Below are 23931 nucleotides of genomic sequence, written 5' to 3'. Positions count from 1 at the left end.
AGTAAGTTTAACTTTAGCCCTACATTCCACATTCAGACAAGAATTTAAAGCAGCTGAACATCTGTGCTCATTTATGCACTACACTACCTCTGCCACTTAACACAGACTTTAGGTACCTCACCATACAAGAGTTTTGGGAAGTTATCCTTCAGAGGAAGGGGTGATAACCAAACAGGAACAGTTTCTTTTTTCCCTTCTGGAAACACTATGTTTGCAAAATTAATCTTTATGTTTTAAAGGGAGGCTTCGTTTGTCTTATGTTAAAAGTAGAAGTTGTACTTGTTCATTTGTGGAAAACTAAGTTACAAAGTTATGGTATGTGTGGATAATGGAGGTGGAAGGGAATTTTAAGCCGTTATTTAGAATTCTGCTTTGTGCACCATATTTGACTTACTCTGCCTAAGAATAGACAACTCCTTCAAAGAAGGTTTTTAGCATGCTGGAAGGCTCAGTATCCTTGCTATTCAGAGTATATATTAAAAATAATCAAGCTTTCCTAGAGAACTAATGCTCAAGCTAGACTTATTACTAAGCATCAGGGAACAAAAAGGTGCTAAGAAAACAGCAGGAACCACAGTCTCTCATTTTTTTTGATTTAGATGAAAAAAATTGAATAAAATTGCCGTTTTACTCACCAACAAAGGATTATATGCTCCACAGGCACTAAAAGCATCCTCATCTCTCATATATATTTCTCTTGATGTCAGTCTTTCCAGCAAGGAAATATTTAATCCAAAAGTCAGTGCAAGTTCGGATTTTATTACTGGCCCTAACTGCTTTGGATCTCCAGCAAGAACTATCTGTATATACAATAAAAAAAATAATAATCCATCTTGTATTAAAACAGTTATAAAAAAAAAGTACTTTCAGTAATGTACACACTTCAGAATTCAAAGGTCAATTTATATCAAGTATTCTGCTCCCCTCCAAACTTCTCATCTGTATGAAAAGCAGAGTTAGGTCCAGGACACAAGTACATTGTTGTCTTACACTAAGAAAGCATGTTTTTATTTTGTCATCTTCCACACACTGAATCCTGTCCTACCAATGCAGACTTGCTTTAGATGTAAAACAGCTTGTTTAAGTGTGGGAAATGGATATTGTACATGAATAAGACTTATTAAAAGTACTCAGAATTCCATATTTGTTACCAGGAAACAGCTGATTGCATTCTACACAATTCACAAAAATACAAACAGTAAACCAAAACTTTTTTGCTTTCAGTAAATGATGCTAAAAGAATTACCTGTCCATTAGCTTCTGAAATCAACCCAATAGGAATCAGGCTCTCTGGTTCACTTGCTTGCCCTGCCTCATCCAGAATCACATGAGTGAAGTGTCCAAGCCTGGAATTAAATAACATGAACCCAAAACAGGGCTGTTTTCAGATTAGTTCATTCTGCCACCCGGTGGTTGACCTCAGCAATTCTGTTAACTTCCTTGTCAAGTGTGCCAGGTAACTCCACACACACAGAGAAAAAGATGGGTATTTTCAACACAGAATACAGAAAGAACAACCCAGTAACTTTAATTTGCCATTTTTGATTTTGTTTACATACTCAGATATATACAACCACTGGTTATCTTACTTAAAGCATAGTTTACACAAAGGTTAAGACATTCAGAAAAGCTTTCCTTGTTCCGTTTCCTTCACGTACAGCAAAAGGTAATTCCCAGACTTTGTTTCTCAACCAAAACTCCTCAAGCCAGTTAGGCTTCAGAGTGTCCTTTTACAAGGTTAAAATAAAAATCAAAGGAATCTTTAGTTAACAGAACTTGACATGGTGGTTGTTCACAGTTAGCGAAGGTGACTTGATAAAAACGAAATACAATACAATTTTTAGTGTGACAATAATTTTGAGCCAGAACGATTGTCAACAGCAATATAATTTCCATGGCTTTCACTGGTAATGGTGGAGAAGTTACAGTGTCAAGAGAGTCTCTGCTGAAACATTACAAAAACCAAGTGGTTTGCTGGGAAGATAATTTTGAAAGAGAGACATATGCAATAAACTATTGAAACAGCTCAAGTTACAGTACAGAAGGTATCTAAAAGCTCTGGGTTTCGTAACATCCATGTCTCAGTGATGTTCCTATCTATAGTACTCTACCGTATTTCTGTTTGATAAAACATTCCTGCACTGCTGCATGTGGTAATTATTATCCTGAACCACAATGCTTGTCGAATATCATCACCATCTTTGCAGTAAGATTTCACTGTGTCATCAATTTGCTGCAAAAACAAAAAGGTATTTTGTAAAATGAAATGCCACTCTAAAACTAAATGTTTAAATTTGAATAAAAAAATCCACTGGAAACCATTTTAGAAGCGGAGCAAAATGCTTAGATTTAAACTCATTCATAAAACAAAATGGTTTTTTCATTAATTTGCCTAAACAAAGTAGTACATACTCAAGATGTCTGTTTTCTTTACTGGAAGGATCAAAACTGAACATAGAGATATTTCATATACATACATTTATATATGTCTGTTTATATATGTATTATTTTTTTATATATATATAAAGATGACAATCCTACTTCCTTGCTTTTCTGCATAAGTAGCCTTCATTTGGAGACAAAGGCTTGACTTCAGCAGCAGATTTTAGGATTGCTTTGCAAGTCAAGGCATCTTACCACATTAAAAATCCCACAAATATGTATGTGCTGCTTGTGGAGTTAAGCACTGCAAGAATGAACTTAAGATTCTACAGTCATACAATCAAATTAAGAACTAAGATCAACATTTTCCAGCTAATCTTCTGGAAAAGCTGGAGTAATATGTTCCATACTTTGGATCCTAAGCAAGCCTAACCAGCCTAATAACCACTGACAGTTACATTACTAAATCAGTATTTTAAGATTAAAACATTGCAATGGAACTATTAAATGGCAGATATCAATAATATTACCTCTTCTGACCTGAAGCTAGCATTAACTCGGACCATATCTCCTGGTTTTAACATATTGCTTTGATGCAGCCGCAAGCAAATCAGATCTGTTGCAGCATTTGATGGTGCACAAACCAAAATTCGACTGTCTGGTAGAGTATAATGTATCTACATTAAAGAAGATTGACATTAAAACACACACTTATTCAGAGAAGTAGCAATAACTCAAACATGCCTACCTTATTTCACCGAATACAGAACCCAGAAGAGCCCTGCATACGCATTATATTTACTTTTGCAGTTCAAGAACACTAGTCTTGATAGTCATGACTAAGTACTCTCAAACTGTATGCACTGACAGCAGAATTAATTCCTGGTTATCAGATTAACGTATACCTGTGCTTCATATTATGCACTACTGGAGGCACAGGTTAGATACTGTTCACCAAAAGACAAGAAGACTTGAAAATAAGCCATTCAGGAATTCTGTTAAATCTTTATCAAGTTCTCTCCTCTTTCACAGAGCTACAGAAAATGATGTTTAAAAAAAAAAAAAAAAAGAGTATTTTGAAAACTCCTTGGCAAAAAAAAAAAATAAAAATGATGGTACTTACAGGATTACTGTAAGTGTTCCATCACTGAGAAGATTAGAGGTGACTGAGTTGTCATCCAGTATTACCTGTAAAATAGCTTCAACTACTGTTAATGTTTTTCCAGTTCCTGGTGGACCAAAGAGAACATAAGGTGTTGGACGACATTCACCACTCAGTATCCTTTTCACTGCCAGTTTCTGTTGTGCATTCAGCACAGGATTGAAAAATTCACCAGCTCTCTGTTGATGTGTCACAGTTTCACCAACTATAATAAAGATAAGCTTATATTAGAACTCCACATTCTTCAAAAAATTTTCATTTTTCTTATGTGGTAACAATTAACAACTTTCTCAAAAGTTCTGATTTCATAGAACAGCATGTAGAAAATAAGCCATTAATATTTCAGAAGTGTACTTGATGTTTTATTAAAGTGAAGGCCAGAAAAGGACTACAATTATGGAACCCAACTATCTGTAAAGTCACTAATTTTAGCATGAATCTCACTTTTATTTATCCTAGAATAGCAAAATTTCAGTAACTCTCAGTAACTGGTACTTCATGGATAGTACCAGTATTGGATGACAAGTCACAACCACTGAATTTTCTTAATCCTGTCTGAATTAATCTAGCTTTAGCTTTCTACAGCAAAATCTTATTAACCCTTGCACAGAAATGCACTCTAGGTAATCCATTCCGTATTTCTTTAGGCATCCTATTGCCACAAAGTGATGAAATCACCCTCTTTGGCAATTAAGTACACTGATATTTAAAGTCACACTTTCCAGAGAAGCACAGGAATGGTATGGGCTTTCTACTCTCAAGTTTTAGCTACTTTGGCAAAACAGCTATCTCAAGATTAAGACAACACACCAGTAACAAATTGGAAACTTTGAATGTGCCAAAATTTATAACTAAATGACTGGGAAATGATTTATTGAGGACAAAATACATCACTAGATGTTTGCTGCCCTGCCTTGGAAGTTTTCAAGGCCAGGTTGGATGGGGCTTTGAGCTATCTATTGGAAAGTGTCCCCGGCTACGGCATGGAGATGGGACTAGATGATCTTTAAGGTCCCTTCCAACACAAATCATTCTATGATTCCATGAAACGGAGATGTTTAAGTTATCCACAGAACAACTCCAATGAAACTTCCTGCTAGTACTGTTCTAGAATGTGTCTGTAAGAGACAGAGCACGAGGACATCTAAAAGGTATCTTGCTCAGCCCTGGTTTACTGAAGTGATCACAATCCTGAACTGTAACACTTTTGAATATAAAGTATAGAAAGTATACCAAGTTGGCTTGGTTGCACAGCTACTCTCCTCACATCTGCTATGTTTATCTCCCTTGATGCCATGCATTTTGCCTGTTTGCTCTGCAGCTTTTTGACCTGAAAACAGCAAAGATAAATGCATTTATAACCTTAAGATGACAGGCAGCTATCTTCACTAACACTTTTGAAGTTGCTAGTTTTTAATTTTTCCCAGTAAGTAGCATTATCCCATTAAACAGAGTATCTACCGTAAAGACAGAGCAGTAGAGAAAGGTGCTAGGAATTCCCACCTTAAGTTTAAGATTTCTAAAAGTTTGGCTTATGTTAACATTAAACATTTATTTCACAAATATTTTGCAAGCTCAGACAGGGATTTTTAAGCCATGACTGAATAACTTGTATCCTTCCACAAAAGCTAATATTCACATTCCATACCACTAAGCAAGATTATGTCTCTTTCAGATTGTAGCATGGGAGAAAACTGTTTGTAAGGAACGTGGTGTTTGCAAGGTTCTGGACCAGATGCCTCAATCATCTTAATACTGATCCTAATCCAGTGAAGTGATGAGCGTTAGAAGTCGATTACTCCTCATACAGGACAGAGGTATCATACAGAGATTTTTGCTGCTTCCCCAGAGCCATGATGTCATGGAAAGACTACAAGGCTCATCTAGTCCTTCTGACTGCTTCCTTTGCTGCTCACCCATGTGGGTACTCATGACACCTTGAACAGATCAATGGGAGGATCACATAGCTCTGGGTAAGCATGGGGGGTCCAGGTTACGTTCTCCATCCTAGTCAACCAGAAAGGTCCCAACAGAAGCAAACATCTTGCAGAACAATAACTACCTGTGCTGCCGCTCTCACCAGCACAGCTCTGGGTGGACGTGCAGGAACTCCTTGACTGCACATTATTAATTGCAAAAACAGAGATATGTCTGAGTTGTTACCACAGGAGGATGGAACAACAGCAATACTGTCTGGTGGTCTGTAACAAATCTCTGCCAGAAGGAACACGACATGGATGACACTTCTGACAAACAACTGGCATCAGTGTCCTGATCACAGGTTGTGCAGCTTTCCTGTAGATTTCAATCATTCACATGCCTACTTAAAATTCACCCAAGGAAGGGTCTAGAATTTCTAGCCTGAGTTGGTGACAACTTCCTAACATAAATTATCACTGATCAAAACACGCTGATCAGAAGTAACACTCTACTAGACTTGCTGGTCATATACAGGAAAGGTATATGTGTCCATATAGCAGCTTTGGTTGCAGAGACTACAAGATTAGAGGAAGGCTAAGAAGGTAGAGCAGTGGAGTCACAACTCTGGCCCTTCTAAAGTAAATCTCAGTCTTCCTAAGAAATCATCAGGCAAAATCCTCCGGGAAGCTACCATGTGGGGAAAAACGTGCCTACGAGAACTAAAAGTTGCATATTGAGAGATCATAAACAAACCATCCTGTTGCACAAGATCATCAGGCATTTCAATAGAAGGCCTGCTTAGCTAAGCTTGTAGCTTCTTGATGAATTTATAAAAAGTTTATTACAAGCAGAAATAAGGACATGCAAAATGTAAAAACACTTTGTGGACAGTTGACAAAAATCAGGAAGGTCAAAGAGATCAAAGCACAGCTGAAGCTAAAATGCAGCAATAACAAAGTAATAGGAAGGGATTTAGCAAGTGTTGTGATGGAAGACGTGACAGTTCAAGAATCACGGAGGCTCACAGATGGATATGGGAAAGAACTCAACGTCCTTTCTGCCTCACATGCAGGCATCCAGACCCTTGTGCAAACTAACAGTACACAAAGGAAAGGGATGAGCAACAGAAGGGGAGGACCATGCCACAAACTGCCTAGAGACACTGGATAGGGTAGATGTGATTCACCACACTAATATGATTGTGGACACTGCTGCCTATTATCTACAATAAAAAAAAATAAAATCAGGACAAGCCAAGGAATGTATCTGACAGCAGGAAAAAGCTAATATTGCTCCAATTTAAGATGGACAAGGAAGACCTGGGTATAGCCCATAGGCCTCACTCCAGTTCCTGAAAATATCACGGAGCACATCCTAGATTCCACAGCCTTCACACGACTGGAAAAAAGGGTGACCAAGAATAGTCAAGACTGCTAAACCAAGAGGCAGATCTTTCATGAGCAACTCTATTTTCGTCTATGAAGAGGAGACTATTATGTGGACAGACTATTATGGACAAAAGAAAAGCAGTCATTGTAATACTCCCTGACATCAGGAAGGCTTTTGAAATGGTTTACTTACCACATCATTCTTATTTATAGGCTGAGGACATATTAGCTAGATCAACAGACAGATGAGTTGAAAATTGACTGAACTACTGGGCTCAAGGAGTATTAATCAACAGATTGATACTCAGCTGGAAGCTGGTCAAAAGCTAAGAACCCCAGGGTTTTTGTTGGGACCAATACTACTCGGTAACTTCACCAATGACTAGGGTAAGACCAAATAACACCCTTGACAAATCTGCAGGTAACAAAATCAGGATTCATACCTCAAATGCCTGATAATTCATCTTCACTTCAGATGGACCGAGAAACTTGGCAACAGAGCCAGAGACAACAGAAAAATCATGAAATTCAGTAAGAAGTGGAAAGCTCCACACCTGGGACTGCATAACTGCGAACCACAACAGGCTGAGAACACACTGGTTGAGCAGTAATCCTCAGGCCCTTTTCAGGATCCTGGGATACTGTAGATGCTAGAACTGTACACGAGCCAATATAATGTTCTTGTTATGAACTGGAGAAGCTGAGAGAAATTGGATTTTTAGTTTAGCCATGAGAAGGTGAAGCAGCAGTCTAATAGCCCAAGATGGCTTAAATCAGAGTTACAAAAAAAATGAGAAACAAACACTTCTTTGTAGTCACATATGATATATATATATATATATAAATAAAATATATAACAAGGGACCACATCCACAAATTGCAGGTAGAAGATTCATACTGGGAATTAGGAAAAAATCTTGAGCGGAAAGGTGGTGAAGCACAGGTTATGCAGGGGCTGTGGAAACTCTACACAAAAATAAAGAAACACCTCCCAAGCTGTCCCATTCCCAAGCCGTCTTGATTTAGTGTTGGCGACAGTCCTACTTCAAATAGGAAGGAGGACTTGGTAACTTTCTTAAGTCCTTTCTGAGAAACGTTTCTAAGTTTTCTTCATAGAATTTAATTAGCAGTAAAGAAGCCTGGGTCAACCTACCCAGAACAGCATCATTACCTTCTATCACAAAATTATTTCCTGCCACAATAACAGGACTTAAGTACCTACTCAACAGTAGCTATGAAAACTACTCCAAGGCAAATCTGACAACTCCAATTACAATCATACAGTATTTTTATAAGCACTTTCCATTTTGAGACTGGAGCATTAGCTTCACAGTATCACTTATCATAAAATCCCATCCCCAGGCAGCAAACAAAACCTTCTGTCATCAGAAAGTAGCAGAATACAACTTAGATTCATTCTTTGGTACTCCATTATGCAATTCCTTTTTAACAATAGCTGTACAGTTAGTATCTGAATGGCACTCAGCATTTTAAGGACCATTTACAGAATAGATACCTTACTTTCCTGCTGGGAACATTGTTCAACGCCATCATCAACAATGCTATACTCAGTAGTATTCTGGGTCTTGATAGCTTGTGGCGATTGTAAGACAAACCTTTCCGGAAATAACACTTCAAATTTAGAGATGAAAGAGAAAGAGAAATTTGAAAGCCACACAAACACTTTGCACTTTCCACTAATTAACGTTATTGCTGATACATCAGCTTGCTCTGAGTCACCAAAAATGGTTTATCAGAACTAACGTAAAAATGGTAAAGAGCTGTGTGAAGTTTATGTGGACTGTTCTACTCAACCATAAACCAGGAAATGAGTACCTTTTAATAAATTCCAAGGTAACACAAAACAATGTTGTTTCACTTGCTATTATTATAACAGTACGATTACTATAATTCTTATTGGCTCAAACAGTTCACAAAAGTTTGTTTCGACTCCTCTCCCCTGTGATGGCCCACAGATGAAATTATTCTGATGACATTTACTCTAGACTCAGAGAGGTTTGCTTGTTTTTTTAAATACTACAGAAAACTCCTCTAAGAACAAGCTACAATGCATTCTTCTCAGTATGCCCTTATGTGAAAGCAATATAAACCATGTGACTTCCTCTAGATCGCTTAAAGTCAACTGAAACATACCTTTTTCACCCAGGTAGACTGCTTGCTCAACTGCCAGCTGGCATCGCCTGCTAGTAATCCTGTTATCAGAATATGAATTTGTAGATTAAAGCAAAAGTTTATTTTGCAGTATTTATTACTATGCACCAGTGGATAAGAAAATAGGAGTTTAATTTTTGTAAAGCAGCATCTATTGAGAAATATGCTGCAGAAACGCCAATGAACAGCTTTGCTACGAACAATATTGATACGTATATTCTTTAGCTCATCAGTGAGACAAAGAGGGGCTGGTGTTCCAGACTTAGATAGTCTTTCAAGGAAGTTCTCTGCAAAGCTGATTTCACAAAGAAGATAAAGCAACTCCGTACAGATAGCAAACATCCCACAAATAAAACAAAAGTATAAAAGGATGGGTGGTTAACATCAGTGATTTATTTTTTTTTGGCACAGTCTTGCAGCCATATTAGTATATTTTTTTCCTAAAAAAAAAACCCCAAAAACCCCAAAAACAAAACAAAAAAAAAAAAATCAAAAAAAACCCAAAAAAGAAACAACCACCCTGCCTCATCCCTCCTCATTTCACTGCCTGGCACTGCTGCAATCACTTAGAGTGGCTAGAGACAAGAATTCTTTGTACATCATCACTACAGTTGCAGTTTTTTACCAATGCATGTAGTGGCAAAGGTATGTTGAGGGAAAGAGGTAAAAGAATTGTCAAAATCATAATTATGTCCTTCTCCTACCTGCATCCACCAGAACACCCAACTGACAGTCGTATATATTTTAGAAGTCACTTTACTAGAGGAATCATTAAATGCAGCTTTTTGGAAACATGAAAATACCTGCAATGCACAAACTCCACATCCATGGGTTCCAAGTTATAAGCCTGTTCAAAGTCTGCATTACATTTAAGAGTAACATCTTCATTACGTATCTGTTGTAAAGATAAAAGAAGTCAGTGTATTGATGTGTTTAAAGTATTAAACCTTGAGAGAAGCACCTCTGAAAGCACTGAACAGCCCTGTCGCCTCCAAAAAGAACACCCAGATTTACCTGCTATCAACGTATTGCATATCTAGATTATGTTACGAGTGCTTTCAGAGCAGGTAAAGATTATAATCTAGAAAGAACAGGGAAGCCAAAGTCTTTAAAAAATACAAAATCGTCACTCCAAATGTAGATAATACAAATCTAGCTTCCCAGAACACAGGTTAAACTAGTCTGCAACTCTACGAATTGCCAGCTTCCCCTTTGTAACCTGTTGACCACAGTACTTTCAACAAGAGATACACCTTACTTACCTCAGTAATATAAGCAATGTACTCAATTATATGCTCAGAGTAGATCTGACTTTTCAGTATCACCTTACCACCTAATTGCAAACAAAGTTACAAGACAACATACTGTTACAAGGAATAGTAAAATTCTTGCTGTAGCACTTAATTTCTTCCTCTTTTGCATGGCTAAACAAGGAATTTGCAGGATGCATGATGTTAACTAACTTCAGTGAAATTACTGCATCTGTAAGTACCTCTTCTGAAATGCAGTTGTATGTTACATTTCAAAAGGTACCTAATTACATCATCAGACAATACTTCCTGAAAACAGTCTTTTGTATATTGTATTATTTGAGATTCTGAATTTAAACTACTGTCCCAGCTTTTGCTTTTGATACACTTAACTGTAATGTAGTAATAACTTAAAAGACAATTATTTTTGCTGAAAGCCCCACCAATTTTCATACATAAAAATCCTAAAAAGTAGTGGAACATACATAAGAACAGACACATGCAATGCTGCTTCACACAGCAGCCAATTAAGACTCATGTTAACAGTACAGTTCATCTGGCTAGGAGTCTAGATTAATAACTTTTGTTCAAATATGTGACAGACTTCTTTAAACAAATGAATAAGCAATGGAGTTTGTGTTGCACTGAAAATATTGATCAGCCTGCCATTTATCTCACATTAGTTACTACCTGGAATCAGGTGAGGTGTGCCCTCTTCCACTCCTGGCACTTCCAACACTAACAAGTTCCCATTCCTTTTCAAAGTAACCCCACTCATGTTAAAGTCTTTTATGTCCATTTCTGCATGGATCTCTTCAAGCCACAAGAGAGTAGAAAAGTTTGCTTTATAATTATCTAGATTAAGACCCTGAAAACCAAATCAAAACAATATACATTATTGTAACTTCTACACTAAGATATGGAACCCACTATTCTTAACATAATATGAAACACCTCTTAAGACGGGCTGTACAGCAACTAGGTTGCCAACTGAGGCACTTAAATATATGTATCTATATATTAACTAGTATTTTAAACTCCCCCTGCAGTCAAAGCGCAGTTAGTATAATCCCTGGAGTTCAGATACAATAGCCAGTCAGCTAAAGGGTTAGCCAAGTCTCTCCCTATTACAATGGCAACTTCAACATCTGAATTCAGTGAGCAACCTACAAACGGATTTCTATGCTCAGAAATCCCAAAAAGCATAAAATCTAAATACATAGGTCAGAGACAGGTGAAGAGAGTCATGTCAGTCTTGACCCTGGCTGATGATTATACAACTTCTGGCAAGCTGAAAGAACCTGAACTTCCTCTTCAGAGGTTACTACATCTCACTGAAGTGGTATTCTCCAAGACTTCTAAATAATAAGTGATAGCACAGAATGGTTTCTATTTGGTATCTTCTCATTGAGATACAAGGTGAATGAGTAGTGCTTTCTGGAACAGACTTAAAAGTCACCAGTATCAGACAGCACTTAAGGTGTGTGGTTAAAGAGATCACCATTAACAGCAGAATTTTAGTATACAATTATTTCAAACACTGCAGTTTTGCCTTCCTTTTGAGAGAGGATCGCTAATCTGCTATCTTAACGCTGTGACCTCAGCTTTTGTGTGAGCTGTTTAGAAAGCAGACAACATAATTTTTCAAAAGTGTAAAAGGCTAAGTACCATCTGCAGTTCATAAGTCCTTAAAAAGTTAGGGGAAAGAAGTGAGTTGCAGCAGAAGTTCTACCAGAAATCAAATCAGGACAAAGTTTTGAAGAATGAATCACTGGAATATTCTTGTTAGACTTCAGGTTTTTTTGGGGTTTTTTTTTTGGGTTTTTTTGGGTTTTTTTTAATGTATTCTGAAATAGCTATACTTGAAGGAAGAATCTTAACAAGCTGTAGTGAATTAAATTTGAGGATAAACCAGAAAAGAATCCTCTGTTATTGCAATAACTTAAGAATTTCTGCTTTCATTTGCTATGAAACAACTGCTAGACTACTGTTCTGACATACCAAAAAACCCTTTCCAATGACACCTAAAAAGTGACAGTGAAAAATAATCTCTGTTCAGCTTCTGTAATATTTCTCCCACTCCCACTGCACTTCTACTCCGTTTTCGGTTTGTCACATTTACCCTTTCGTGCTCTTATAAGCTTGGATTCTGCGACATATTGAAATACATAGAAGTTATGGCATATAGATGTCTTAAGCCTACTTGGTAACAGTACTACATCACCTTGTATTACACTATGGGCTACACATCTTTGCTAAATTAAGGCCAGCTTGAAGAAACACACTTACATAGAATATATTTTCTTATATAAACCTACACTTGCATACCTCTGCCAGGAGAGGCTGAAAGGTCAGTATGTCTAATTTCTGCTCCACACATTTCCGTAACTCATTTGGTATGGTATAATGTGGGAGAAAGCTTGGCAACTTCTTTCTATGATTTCTAAAACAAACAGATAAAAATAAGTAGGACATATCATTTAGCTTTCTCAAATTATATATGTGAAAAACAGGTAATTAACATGCCACATCATCAAGGCTATAAAACCAACACACACACACCCCCCAAACCCAATGATTCCTTCAAGGTAACAGCTGAGACATGTCCTGGTTTTGTGGTAGTTGCCAGCTGGGGTTAAACCACAACAAGAAGTTTGCTGTACTGGGAAGAAAGGTAAGCGTTGCAGTTACAGATTACTTGAAAACATTGTGTGCCTGCTTTTTCAGTAGTGATATTTTTGTAACTAAGCAAATACTGTAAGTATAATGGAAGAGTATTTGCAAAAGAAGTTTTGAATGAAAGATGGGAAACATTTATCAGATACAGATATCGGAGTTGCTTGATGAGTTGAAAAGCTAACTCTCTTGCAAAACTATTTCCAAGTTTCCATCATTTTTCTCAATAACACAACTGTTACTTGTGGATTACTATACAACAGTGTTTATCATCACATTATACAGTAGAAAGAGCTCCCATTTGAGAAACCTACAAAGAAATGAAGCAGTTCATCACTGAAACAACCTCTTCTATCAGTTAGGTCTACAATGATCTTGTTTACAACATATGTAGAAACACGTACAGACTCTCAGTTTTGTATCACCTTTGTCAGCATTACAGAAGGGATACAGCAATACCAAATACAGCAGTATTAGGCAAGTGTTATTTTTTTGGCTCTAACTCCCAGTACCTTCTGCATGTAGGGGCAACCACTGTTGTCTTCCTTGGCTGAGGTTCTGGAATAATTTTAGGCTTTCTTAGAGAAAATGGTTCCACAGGTGCTATTAGTAATTCTTCTTCGGTTTTTACAGTGGCTTCAACATAGCGTCCAACAGTAAAATCAGAAAAACCAAGCAACAGGAGTTCCTTGCTGTACCCAGGATTTCTTCAAAAGTAAGCAAAAGTTATATTCTTAAAACCATCATGTTCATACTTCATTTTCCCCAGTCGTTAAGTATATTTTAAAATAAAAGTGTAGGTTCTCATTTCAGTAACGTGAAAACTACTAAATTAATTCCTCACACTTAGTCCCCATCGTGGTTCAATCAGGGTATCATAAATAATAATAAAATAATAAAAAAGAAGTAAAAATCTCAAAACCCTAATTTCATCAAAAGTGTGGATAAAGAGCAAAATCCCTCCCCTCAGCATACGAGGTACAGAATTAATACTTCCGTCACAAGGAACATCTTTGAATTACTCTCACTGAAAAAGATGAGCCAAATACTTCCAGAGGAACATGAAGCATAGCCCTTCACTGTTTGCAGCAACAGCTTTGTTGGAGCAAAAGCTCCACCTTGCTTAAGCATACCCAGAACTGAATCCTAACTGTAAGCACATCAAGTGGAGAAAGAAGGAAAGAGCCTTTATTTCTGAAAAATGCACTTCATATTTGTAAGCTGTGCTTGGGGAGTGACAAGGGGGGGGGGGGAGGGAGGAATAAAATCAGAGGGAACATTTTCTTCAGACTGGTTTCTACAGAACTTAAGACAAAAGATCTAACATACACCATCTGCTCTAAAAATCCCTTGAAGAACTCATCCCAGCGCTACCTAGAGCCCAATTCTCTCCTCAGCACTAACTACATAGTCCAACACTGTTATTATGTGCCTGAAACAAAAGCATCCCAGAAGGACTCCAGCTTACTTTCTCTTTGGCAGGAGTAACACTTTTTCCTGCCAACTAACACTATCTGCTCAGATTAAAGCTATAGCCTGGTTTTCTCTGATATACAAATTCAGTGAGACACTATAAATTGTCCAGATTTACGGTCTGAATTTTCAGGTTCTGTGGTCTCTTAAGTGGCCAGCCAGCACTTGTTACCTTCATGCTGCAGTGTCCCATGCAGTTCTGTGTGGATTGTTCTGTCTTATTACAAGATTCTCAGATTTTAAGGCACTTATAGATCTACAGTGAAATATGAATTGTTCTTTCTACGTACTTCTCCACAAAGGCAACCCATGCCTGCCACTTACCTTTCAATTTGCAGCTAAATCATCCCCCTATGAAAATTTCTACGCCTTGCCTCACTATTTAAAATGGTAACAGAAGTAGTGTGAAAGTTAATGCAGTGTTACTTTGATGAATGAAACCATTTGATCTTGTTTTCCCCTGTCCAGCTCTTAAATTATGATCACAAGAATCAGCGGTTGTGGTACACAACGTTTGTAGAGCTACAGCGGGAAGTAAGTGAAAAGAATATGAAAGTAAGCTTTCCAGCATGAGGTTCCTACTTGAATTCTGAAAGAGCTCACACAAAGCCACTTTTTGTTCTTAACTAAATCCATGAAATATTTTTTATAGCAAAGTACTTTTGTTTTTCAAGGGTCTTCTAAGATCTGCAAACCAACTGCACTATAAATTACACCATCAAGTCAAAAAGTTTTATTTAAGCATACATAACCTGCATTTAATATCACAGGGCAGCAAAGCTTGAGATGAAGGCATGTAGCAATATGAACATGATGTCAGGATACCAAGACTGGAAGAAACCTGTCAGATATAACAAAAATTCCCAGGAAATCTACATTAGCTCTAGTGCTCATGGAGCAATAGGTTTCCTGAAAGGAATGTAATCACCTGTAGGCATTATCTTCACCTTACTGTGTTCATTTTACAGAAGTTATCTACTCCCGCTATATTTCTTCATTTACTACTACCGTGTTCTTTCAACAAAAATCAGAATCAAGCATCAAAATGCTAACTATTTTCAAATTCCAATATATACTGGTTTACTTTAGCCTACACAAAAAAAGAAAACACTGCAGAACTGTGCCCAGAATAAGGGAACTATTACATCAATTTTTATGACTTGTTTCCATTGTATTGCTCAGAACCAATAGAAATACTCACACAGCTGTGCATATGATCACTATGAATGTTTTTCCACCTGGTGGTATGCAGATTTCTTCAGCAATATTGACATGCTTTATTGGTTGTTTCACATCTTCCCTTTGCTCATCTTCTGCATTATGTGGATCTTCATTTTTCACCAAGGAAAAGTTCTCTTTCATCCTTGATAAATTTGTATCCTGAGAATTGATTCCTTCTGCAGTAAACACATTATAATAAATTCTGTTACCACAACTGCTATCACTAGCATAGGCAAGTCTACTCAAACAAACTTACAGGTCTTTTGAGGAGATAACACTCAGCATTCAAATGTTAACATTTCACTGTACCTGGAACAACTCTATGCTTTGTAATGGATGTATTATTCAATGGCTTGTATGTTGTTCCTCCATTGTCATTACATGAATTAATTGCAGCTTTTGAGAGGTCGTCTTGGTTTATAGGAAAAGATGACAGATGTGCTTCTGGACTGTTCTCACATTTTTGAGGAATTTGGAAACTGAATTGCTTGTCTTTCACCCATCCAGCCAATCTGCAGCTGATTAACGACTGTGATACACTCCCTTTATTCCTAGAAGTAGTTATGTAATTAAGCACATAATTAAATGCATAGTTAATATTTTTGGGAAGCTTAATTCTACCTGAAGTCAAATACAACTGTCTGTAGCAGGTTAGCTCACCATTATTTCATAACCACTATCAGAAAGTTGCACTGTTGCTTCTAACTCATGAGGACTAGAACATCTGCTAAATGTACTAGGCCATTATCAACCACCATATGCAGCATACAGAAATACTACGTATAAAAAAAGCTGTGGTAACTTAAAATTTATCATTGGGTAACTAACTCTTAGGAAAGAGACATAGCAATGAATAGAGGGTATTCAGGTGTGACTTCATTTGAGCCTCTGTGCCCAGATGTGAAAAAAAACCAACCAGAAAACTTTTAATACATGAGCATGCAATAGTCCTCTTTTTTCTAAGATTTTGAAGATGACAGTGTATCTGCAGTTTAAATTAAACACACTTACAAGTAAAAGCGTTTCCTTTAATCCTCATTTCAGAAAGGATTTTACTAGGACTGAAAAGAGACATAGGACTGGGGAGTCTCAAACCACTATCTTTAAGATAGATACTCAACAAAAAGACTATCCTAAAGACATTAAATTCGATATGAAATTCTCTGTAATTCCATAGTATTTGACGGTCACTTGAAGACCATGAACCACAAGGCTCAACAATGAGGGGCTTCCGTATGAAAGACAGGTTTACAAACTATGGAGTAATGATAAGAAAGCAAGCTTAGAACAATCAGAAAGGCTTACTCTATCCAAAGAATTATTCTTTTAGATTCCCCCTGCTTCAGAGTTCCAAAATTAGTCATTCTTGATACTTCCAACCCTCCTTTGTCTCTTATTAAGTCTTCATAAGGCTCATTCAGATTGACTCCATTAGAGTGAGACTGTCTGTAAAAATAATTTTCATTAGCAGTTTTGAAACGCAGATAAGATTCAGCAAATATCTTTGATTCAGCATAAGCTTAAGAATCACTATACCAAAATAGTCATGCTATTTAGGAAGAAGCAGGTGAGAGGGTTCACTTTCTCAGCTACTTATAGTTCCAAGACAATCAATTGCCTTTACTAATTTAAGCAGTAAGTTAAAAACCACAAGTCTCTTGTCAACAGCAAAATAAACCAGCATAAAACTTTGGATACAAGACTAAAATGATTAAGAAGCTAGCTAATCTTTGCTGAAGAGCTGAATCAAATGGTGACTGAAGCTGTTGCAGATCTCTTTGGGAGCTTAACCAAGACACAACAAAGAGCAGCTTCTTAGCAAGAGCCCTGATTAACACTGGGGTTTAAGAGATAAAATAACTACACTGGAAATATTTAACAGGTACTCCAAGCACTTATGTCTTCTGCTTACTGCTACAATCTGAAAGTAGCAAACTGAAGATTTAGTTTAAAAAAGGCTGAAAAACAAAAAACACCCTTAAAAACTATCACACATACTACTTACGAAAAATGCCTATGAAACCAAAGTCACATGCTCTTCGCTCTGAGACAGTGACCACCACTCTAACCTCACAGTGTCATCTACCTGTAGAAATCATTTGAACAATTGTTTCTATGCTACAGCTAAAACTATTCAGTTAGATAAAATGGCACAAAATTAACTTGGAAATACTTTAATAATCTCACCAATATTTACACACCCTAAGTGATCCTTAGTTATCCAATAAAGTAAAAAATGACTGCATCTGTTCTTTATTAGCTACATCAATTTACTAGCAAAGCCCACTAGATGTCTCCCACTGCAGCTTAAGCTGCTTCAATTTTTTGATATGGTAGGAAATACACGAAAACTGAGAAATCAACCCTATAGGTCTACTTTTGTAACTTGGGTTTAGTAATAATTTTCTGTTTAAAATCCATCATTAAAGTTACGTTCACCTGAAAGAAATCAGTGAGTTGTACTATTGTGCCAAGTGATGAAGCTTCATCCAGGTACAATTTAAACCTATTATATCTGTTATTTCCAGTGAAAACATCTTATCCCATTCTTCACAGTTCCTCCGAAAACACATGTACCACCCTTAGCTATATTTCCTAGAGATTGAACAAGGCAAGTTTTCCCAAAGACTATGAATGAGAGGTATCAAAATGTTGGTTTTGCTCTCGTTTGGACTTGCCAATTGGCCAGCAGTTTATTTTTGGCTTGCAGAATCAGATTACCAAGTCCTTGTTAGCACTGGGAGTGAAAGATTTTACATGAAATAGCCCTATTTATACACATTTGGGCAGTATTTGTGTTTTTCACAAGACAGTAACTCATAAGTCAAACTATCATTGCTGAAGAACTGCTACTGACTAGTGTTGCCTATTCTACACTTGCGTAGCTGCTTATTTCACAAATTTTTGCTGCTGCTTCTCCACCCTGATCATCTACTTTTCCAACCTTTACTGCAGTCTGGCCAGATCCACCTCACATCACATATGCCATCTAAAGTACCTGCAGAACCTCTCCCTCCCTTTGGTATTTGCAAGCCCAATGAATCTCTATTAGTCAGATCATTAAACTATTCCATTTAGGAGAGACATCTGAAGAATCACTACAATGTAAGCAAAATGGATTAAACTTCCATTTCACATCAGTTTTGCAAAGAATGGTTTTCAAACAGTAAGATCCTTGCAAGAAGAACATAGATTAGAGAAAAAACAAGGTCAGAGAGTGAGCCTGGCATTTTACTAACAAAACCAGGCAATATTCCTTCCTTGCCTAGCAATATCCCTGAGCTCGGTGGCTACTAGTTTTGCTTCTTGAGTAAGCACAGATGTCCCCACCTTCTAGACAGGAAGAAAAAGCAAGGGCCAAATCCTATCAGGCTGATCTTCCCAATGGTCTATGATGACTTCTAGACAACCAGTGAAGAACTGACAGTGTTTCTTGCTTAACAGATGCAAAAAAATTATGCTGCATAATTACAATTCATCTCTAGTTGTTAAATGAAAAGAGAATGAAAGAACAAATATTACCGATCCCAGCTGACTGGTACCAAACAGAGAGCTCTCCAAAGATAATAGGACCGATTGCTCTCCACCACAACCACATTCACTAGATCATGTCTACAAGGCCAATAGCCATCAGGAAGTCTCAATGAATCCAAAGTGAAAAATATACTGTCATCTATTGTACCACTTCTTCCACAGATGCTGGAAATGCGAACCTGTAACAGTTTGTTATTCAGTGTTACTTCATGTTATCTGCTTAAGCTAACAGGCATACTAGTATTGCATAGCTTTTTCCTGCAACAATCATTCTAGCATTAACAGAGATGAATTCTGAAGTTTCAGTTATTCGTAACATATACACATAACATACAGCTCTAACCTAGAATCATTGTGCTTGTTTTTAAATTTAGAAGTGCAAAGAAACACAAATACCTCAGATAAGCATCACGTTCTACACAAGTGCATACTACAATATGTACATTTGATTTAATCATGATACCCATCTTGTGACTTACCAACTTATCATGGACTTCAATATTAGCAGTTACACGAGAAGAAATTTTTGTTGTTTGACATGCAAATATGTACAGTTCATTCAGTATGCACAGTTAAGGCAAATACAATAACCATAAACCTAATCTATGTATTAGCAGAGGGAACAAACATTTTCAGTAAAATAAAAAAAAAAAAAGGAAAATGGTTGTTTTAAGCCAAACTTGGATAAATTAAATAATTTAAATTCCAATTACTTCTCAAAAAAAGACTGAAAATCCACACATCCTCATCATAATTAATGTAACTAAACCAACAGTAAGCATCCCAATCAACGATTGATAGCCAGTAGTAAGTTGCTCTTCCTGTTCTAACCAAAAAGTTTTTTTCAAAAAGCTTTGTAATTTTTGAAATAATCCTATAAATGGATGAGTTTATATGTTTTATCTTTTAAAGACGCATTATAAAGATCTACCAATACTACCAACTTAAAACCACCTTCAAAGCCCTACTTCACACAAGATTCTTCTTGCCAAAAAACAACACGCAGAACACTTACCTTGTCTACTTGCTTGTATCTCAAAGGCTTAACAGCAACTGCTTCACTGTTCCATGTTGTCGAGTTAATAAAATATTTTGCTTGCACCCAGTCACCTTCAAAAGGTTTGAAACCTATGTAAAACAGAGCATTTCTCAAGTTTAATTGCTACCAATGACATCTGCATTACTCCCATACAGAACTAGTTTATAGTTAAATAAAATGACCATCCAGAACAATGCATTACTGAGATCCACAGAGTTCAAACTTCTCTGCAGTTCCTCCTCTAACAGGTTATGACAAACTATGTAAGAAATGCTGGTGGAAAAATACACTTGCTTACATATAATTTAAGATTACATGACTGCATGCCAGTTATGCTCAGTAGAAATGAACAGGTAGCTTTCTTCACCCAAATACCTGTTTGTTTCACAACATACACTCTATCAGAACTTGGGACACTGACTGCAAGTTTATCAGAAGATATTTCTATTGTAGATATTAAAAAAAAATAATTAAGGAAGAACAAACAAGAAAGTCCTTACCTTCACAGACATTTTCCATTGCAAAAAAAGTATTCTTATTAATATAGCCACCACCCTTAGAGACAGAGGTAATATTGCCAATTAATACTTTCATATTTAGTTCAGAAGCATCACAAGTAGCGTTGGAATCTCCCCACGTATTCTGGACAGCATCGACCTATAATACAAACACCCCTAACATTCAAACAGCTGATACTTCAAATTATATCTTAAACATATTCCTACAATAAATACCAGAATTTCAACTGTTATGGAAGTCAAGCTTCTTATTAGACAATTCTATGCTCACTGTAGCTGTTCATTTTTGTACAGGAAAAAAAATGAGTAGTAAACATTACGTTGCTTCTCTTTTAAGAAGTCTGCTGTGCACTGCAACACTACCATAATTACATGTTGATTTGTCAATCTTACTCATGCTTCCTTGCTTTAGGTCTACTTAAGACTTTTCTTCATAATAACAAGAGGACACCCCACCCCCCCCCAATGTGATTGTACGCAAGTGAAACTAGATCATCACTTTCTCAGAAAGCAAAACAAAAAAGTTTTCAAGTTATTTATAAACACTAAATGTATTTCAGACTGCCCCTCAGGCATTCTTTAGTAATTTGAACAAAAAAACCCCCAAAGAGCTGCTTCTTAGAGATTCTCCATATCAACACCTCAAACCTAAGTTTACTAGCTTAAACAGCCCTCTGCAGAACACAAGCTACAAACTGTCAAAGTATACAAACCATTCCCCCCCCCAGCTATGTTAGGGCAAGGATGTGCCACCTCTGCTCTTAATTACTAGAATTCCTAGAACCACAAGTTCTCTTCCTCGCTCCCAAAGGGCCACCACCATCACGGGTTCAGGGGTCTCTACTCTGCAGTTCAAACATTCATTCTTCAGAGGTTCCCTGCGCTGTACAAGGTCTGCTAGGGCCAGTAACAACGCCAACGCCAGGGGACAGAAGCACTTATTACTATTAAGCAAGAACTGTTTACTCCAGCTGTTATGTAGAGACACTACACTGTTCAATAAAGCAGGAGGAAAAAAAAAAATCAAATTCTTCTTTTGTGAGGCTTATGAGGATAAGGACGTAGGCAAGCATGAAGAAAGCGTGCAAGGTATCTCTGCAGTAATTAAACCAATACAATGAACAAAATGCCCATGGACAAGTTTTTCCATGAACTGTAGCGTAAGTGTACAAGTTAGATCATTAAATTAACAACTTACTTCCGAAAACCAAGTGTTTACGAATTCACAATCAGAATAAAGAAACTGAGTGGAAAACTAGAATAACACAGATAAGGGAGTAACTAAAAAACCCACAACTGGACAGAAAACAAAAGTTCACTGTAGAGTTTTCACTTCTACATGAAGACTAGAAACTCTGAATAAAAAGTATCTTCTCAGTATATAATATGAAAAAAATAATACAGTGACGTAAGACTATACAGTGCAAGCTTTCCCTTACAGAGCAGTATGCACAGATGGAAGACAGCCCTCTCATAGCCACACTTTTCACAAATATTAAGACACACTTGTTAAATGCTATTACTACCTTTCTATGGTGCACTTCTTGGAGGCACAATTTGCACAAAGAACAAATGTATTACAAAGCAAGAAAAAGCAGTTCGAAGGCTAACTGCTCTGTCCTAATCACATGGATCTCATTCCAGATGCTGAAGCATCATCCTAGAACAAACACTGCTGAGGGAAGTTCATCCATTTACTAAAAATCTCAAGTTAACTTTTAAACTAGTTACACTGTGATTTGCTCCGTACAAGCAGCTTAAGCTTTGGTTCAGACTTTTGGTCAGGGTGAGTTTATCAGATTAAGTACACTGATCTAGTGCTGTACTTAACTGGGTACAGAACACGTGTTCTTGGCTTGTATCTGCTTGCTTTAGCTGCACTATACTTTATCAACTGCTTCTGCACTGCTGTCAGTCTTTGAAGCGCCAGTCATATTTACATAATAACTAAATGGAGAAGGGCCACTTGACTCAGCTTCTTAGCTAGATTATCACAGGCACCTGAGAGTTGAGCCTATATGATTTTTAAAAAAAATACAGTAGTTTAAAGTTGTGACAATGTATAATCAACCTTGAAGTAGGTTTACAAATGAAGTGTTAAGCAAGAAAGGTACTGAAATCAGCAACTTAGTGTCTTGGAGAGGTATAAAAATGGAGATTTTTTTACAACAGAAGTTTTGCAACTTGATGTTCTTATGCACTTCTGCGCAAAGAAAGTAAACTTGCAGCCCCTGTTTTTATGTTCTTAACTATTCATATAACAATAACAAAATTGACTTTGAAACTCAAAAAAGGTAATACAGAGATCTGAACTAGGTATGATGAGATAATTGCATCAGAATTTCTTTAAACCAACAGTTTCATATTCACTACATCTGGACTTACATTCAGAAAAATCAGTATTCAAGGAACAATATTTTAAAGGATATGGAATGTAGTAATAGTAAAAAACCAAAACAACTTATCCCCACTAGGTGAAGGGCTGGCAGTTTCTCCCATTTTGTAGAATTTGGCACGCTAAAACTAAAGTAACTTCCAAAAGAACGTCTAAAACTGAAGTAAATTCCAAAAGAACGTCTCAAGACTAAAGAGAAAACGAGACCACTGTTTGTCTTCACCTCTTACCCTGATGGCCTTCAAGCCACCTGATGTTTTATCCTCTTCAACAGTCACAGTAACTTCCTGTCCAACCAGCAGTGGCATATTTTTTGTAACAGCATCCTTTGTGAAGATTATCACGTCATCTATCATCCCATAATCATGGCAAAATCTTGTCACTACTCCTTGTACAGTTTTTAATTCTTTGTCACCTGCATCCAAAAGTGTTGACATAAAACCAAATCACTTGTTTACATGACTATGCAATCAGTAATGAATGCTATTAAAAGTGCTATCCCTTCTACCAAAAAGTCATTCTCTTGTTCAATTAAAAATACCAACGGTTGCCAACTAATTAGTTTCACATTTAAGTCTTGAAGTCTTACAGCAGGTTATGCTTTCAACCAATTAAGCAAGCTAGTTAAATACAGACTACACTGTAAAACCAACACTCTTTAAGCTGCATGAAAAGTCCAGAATATTTTGAGGACCCATAAGGATCATTAAGGCCAACTCCCTGCTCCTTGCAGGACTACCTAAAACTAAACCATATGACTAAGATCATTTTCCAGATGCTCCTTAAACTCTGACAGGTGTG

At 36.9% G+C, this 23931-nt stretch overlaps 1 protein-coding gene across 1 annotated transcript in view; it reads right to left on the bottom strand.

Moving 5' to 3' along the window:
* MOV10L1 (Mov10 like RISC complex RNA helicase 1) overlaps window positions 1-23486 on the bottom strand; it is a 31070-nt gene extending 7584 nt beyond the window's left edge. The window contains exons 1-18 of the mRNA XM_037388192.1: window positions 23361-23486; window positions 20718-20874; window positions 20194-20306; window positions 19167-19357; window positions 16950-17090; window positions 15954-16195; window positions 15625-15820; window positions 13463-13657; window positions 12603-12717; window positions 10965-11142; window positions 10287-10357; window positions 9828-9919; window positions 9007-9065; window positions 3571-3749; window positions 2913-3059; window positions 2112-2233; window positions 1247-1346; window positions 636-800 (exon numbers count right to left, since the gene is read on the bottom strand). Coding sequence (XP_037244089.1) covers window positions 636-800; window positions 1247-1346; window positions 2112-2233; window positions 2913-3059; window positions 3571-3749; window positions 9007-9065; window positions 9828-9919; window positions 10287-10357; window positions 10965-11142; window positions 12603-12717; window positions 13463-13657; window positions 15625-15820; window positions 15954-16195; window positions 16950-17090; window positions 19167-19357; window positions 20194-20306; window positions 20718-20874; window positions 23361-23486 — 2589 coding nt within the window. The remainder of the gene's footprint in view (window positions 1-635; window positions 801-1246; window positions 1347-2111; window positions 2234-2912; window positions 3060-3570; window positions 3750-9006; window positions 9066-9827; window positions 9920-10286; window positions 10358-10964; window positions 11143-12602; window positions 12718-13462; window positions 13658-15624; window positions 15821-15953; window positions 16196-16949; window positions 17091-19166; window positions 19358-20193; window positions 20307-20717; window positions 20875-23360) is intronic.
* Window positions 23487-23931: the final 445 nt, after the last annotated feature.

The sequence above is a fragment of the Falco rusticolus genome, chromosome 5, assembly GCF_015220075.1.
Source record: "Falco rusticolus isolate bFalRus1 chromosome 5, bFalRus1.pri, whole genome shotgun sequence".
Taxonomy (NCBI): domain Eukaryota; kingdom Metazoa; phylum Chordata; class Aves; order Falconiformes; family Falconidae; genus Falco; species Falco rusticolus.
Note: the sequence above shows the minus strand (reverse complement) of the source record. Positions and strands in the feature narration are given on the sequence as shown.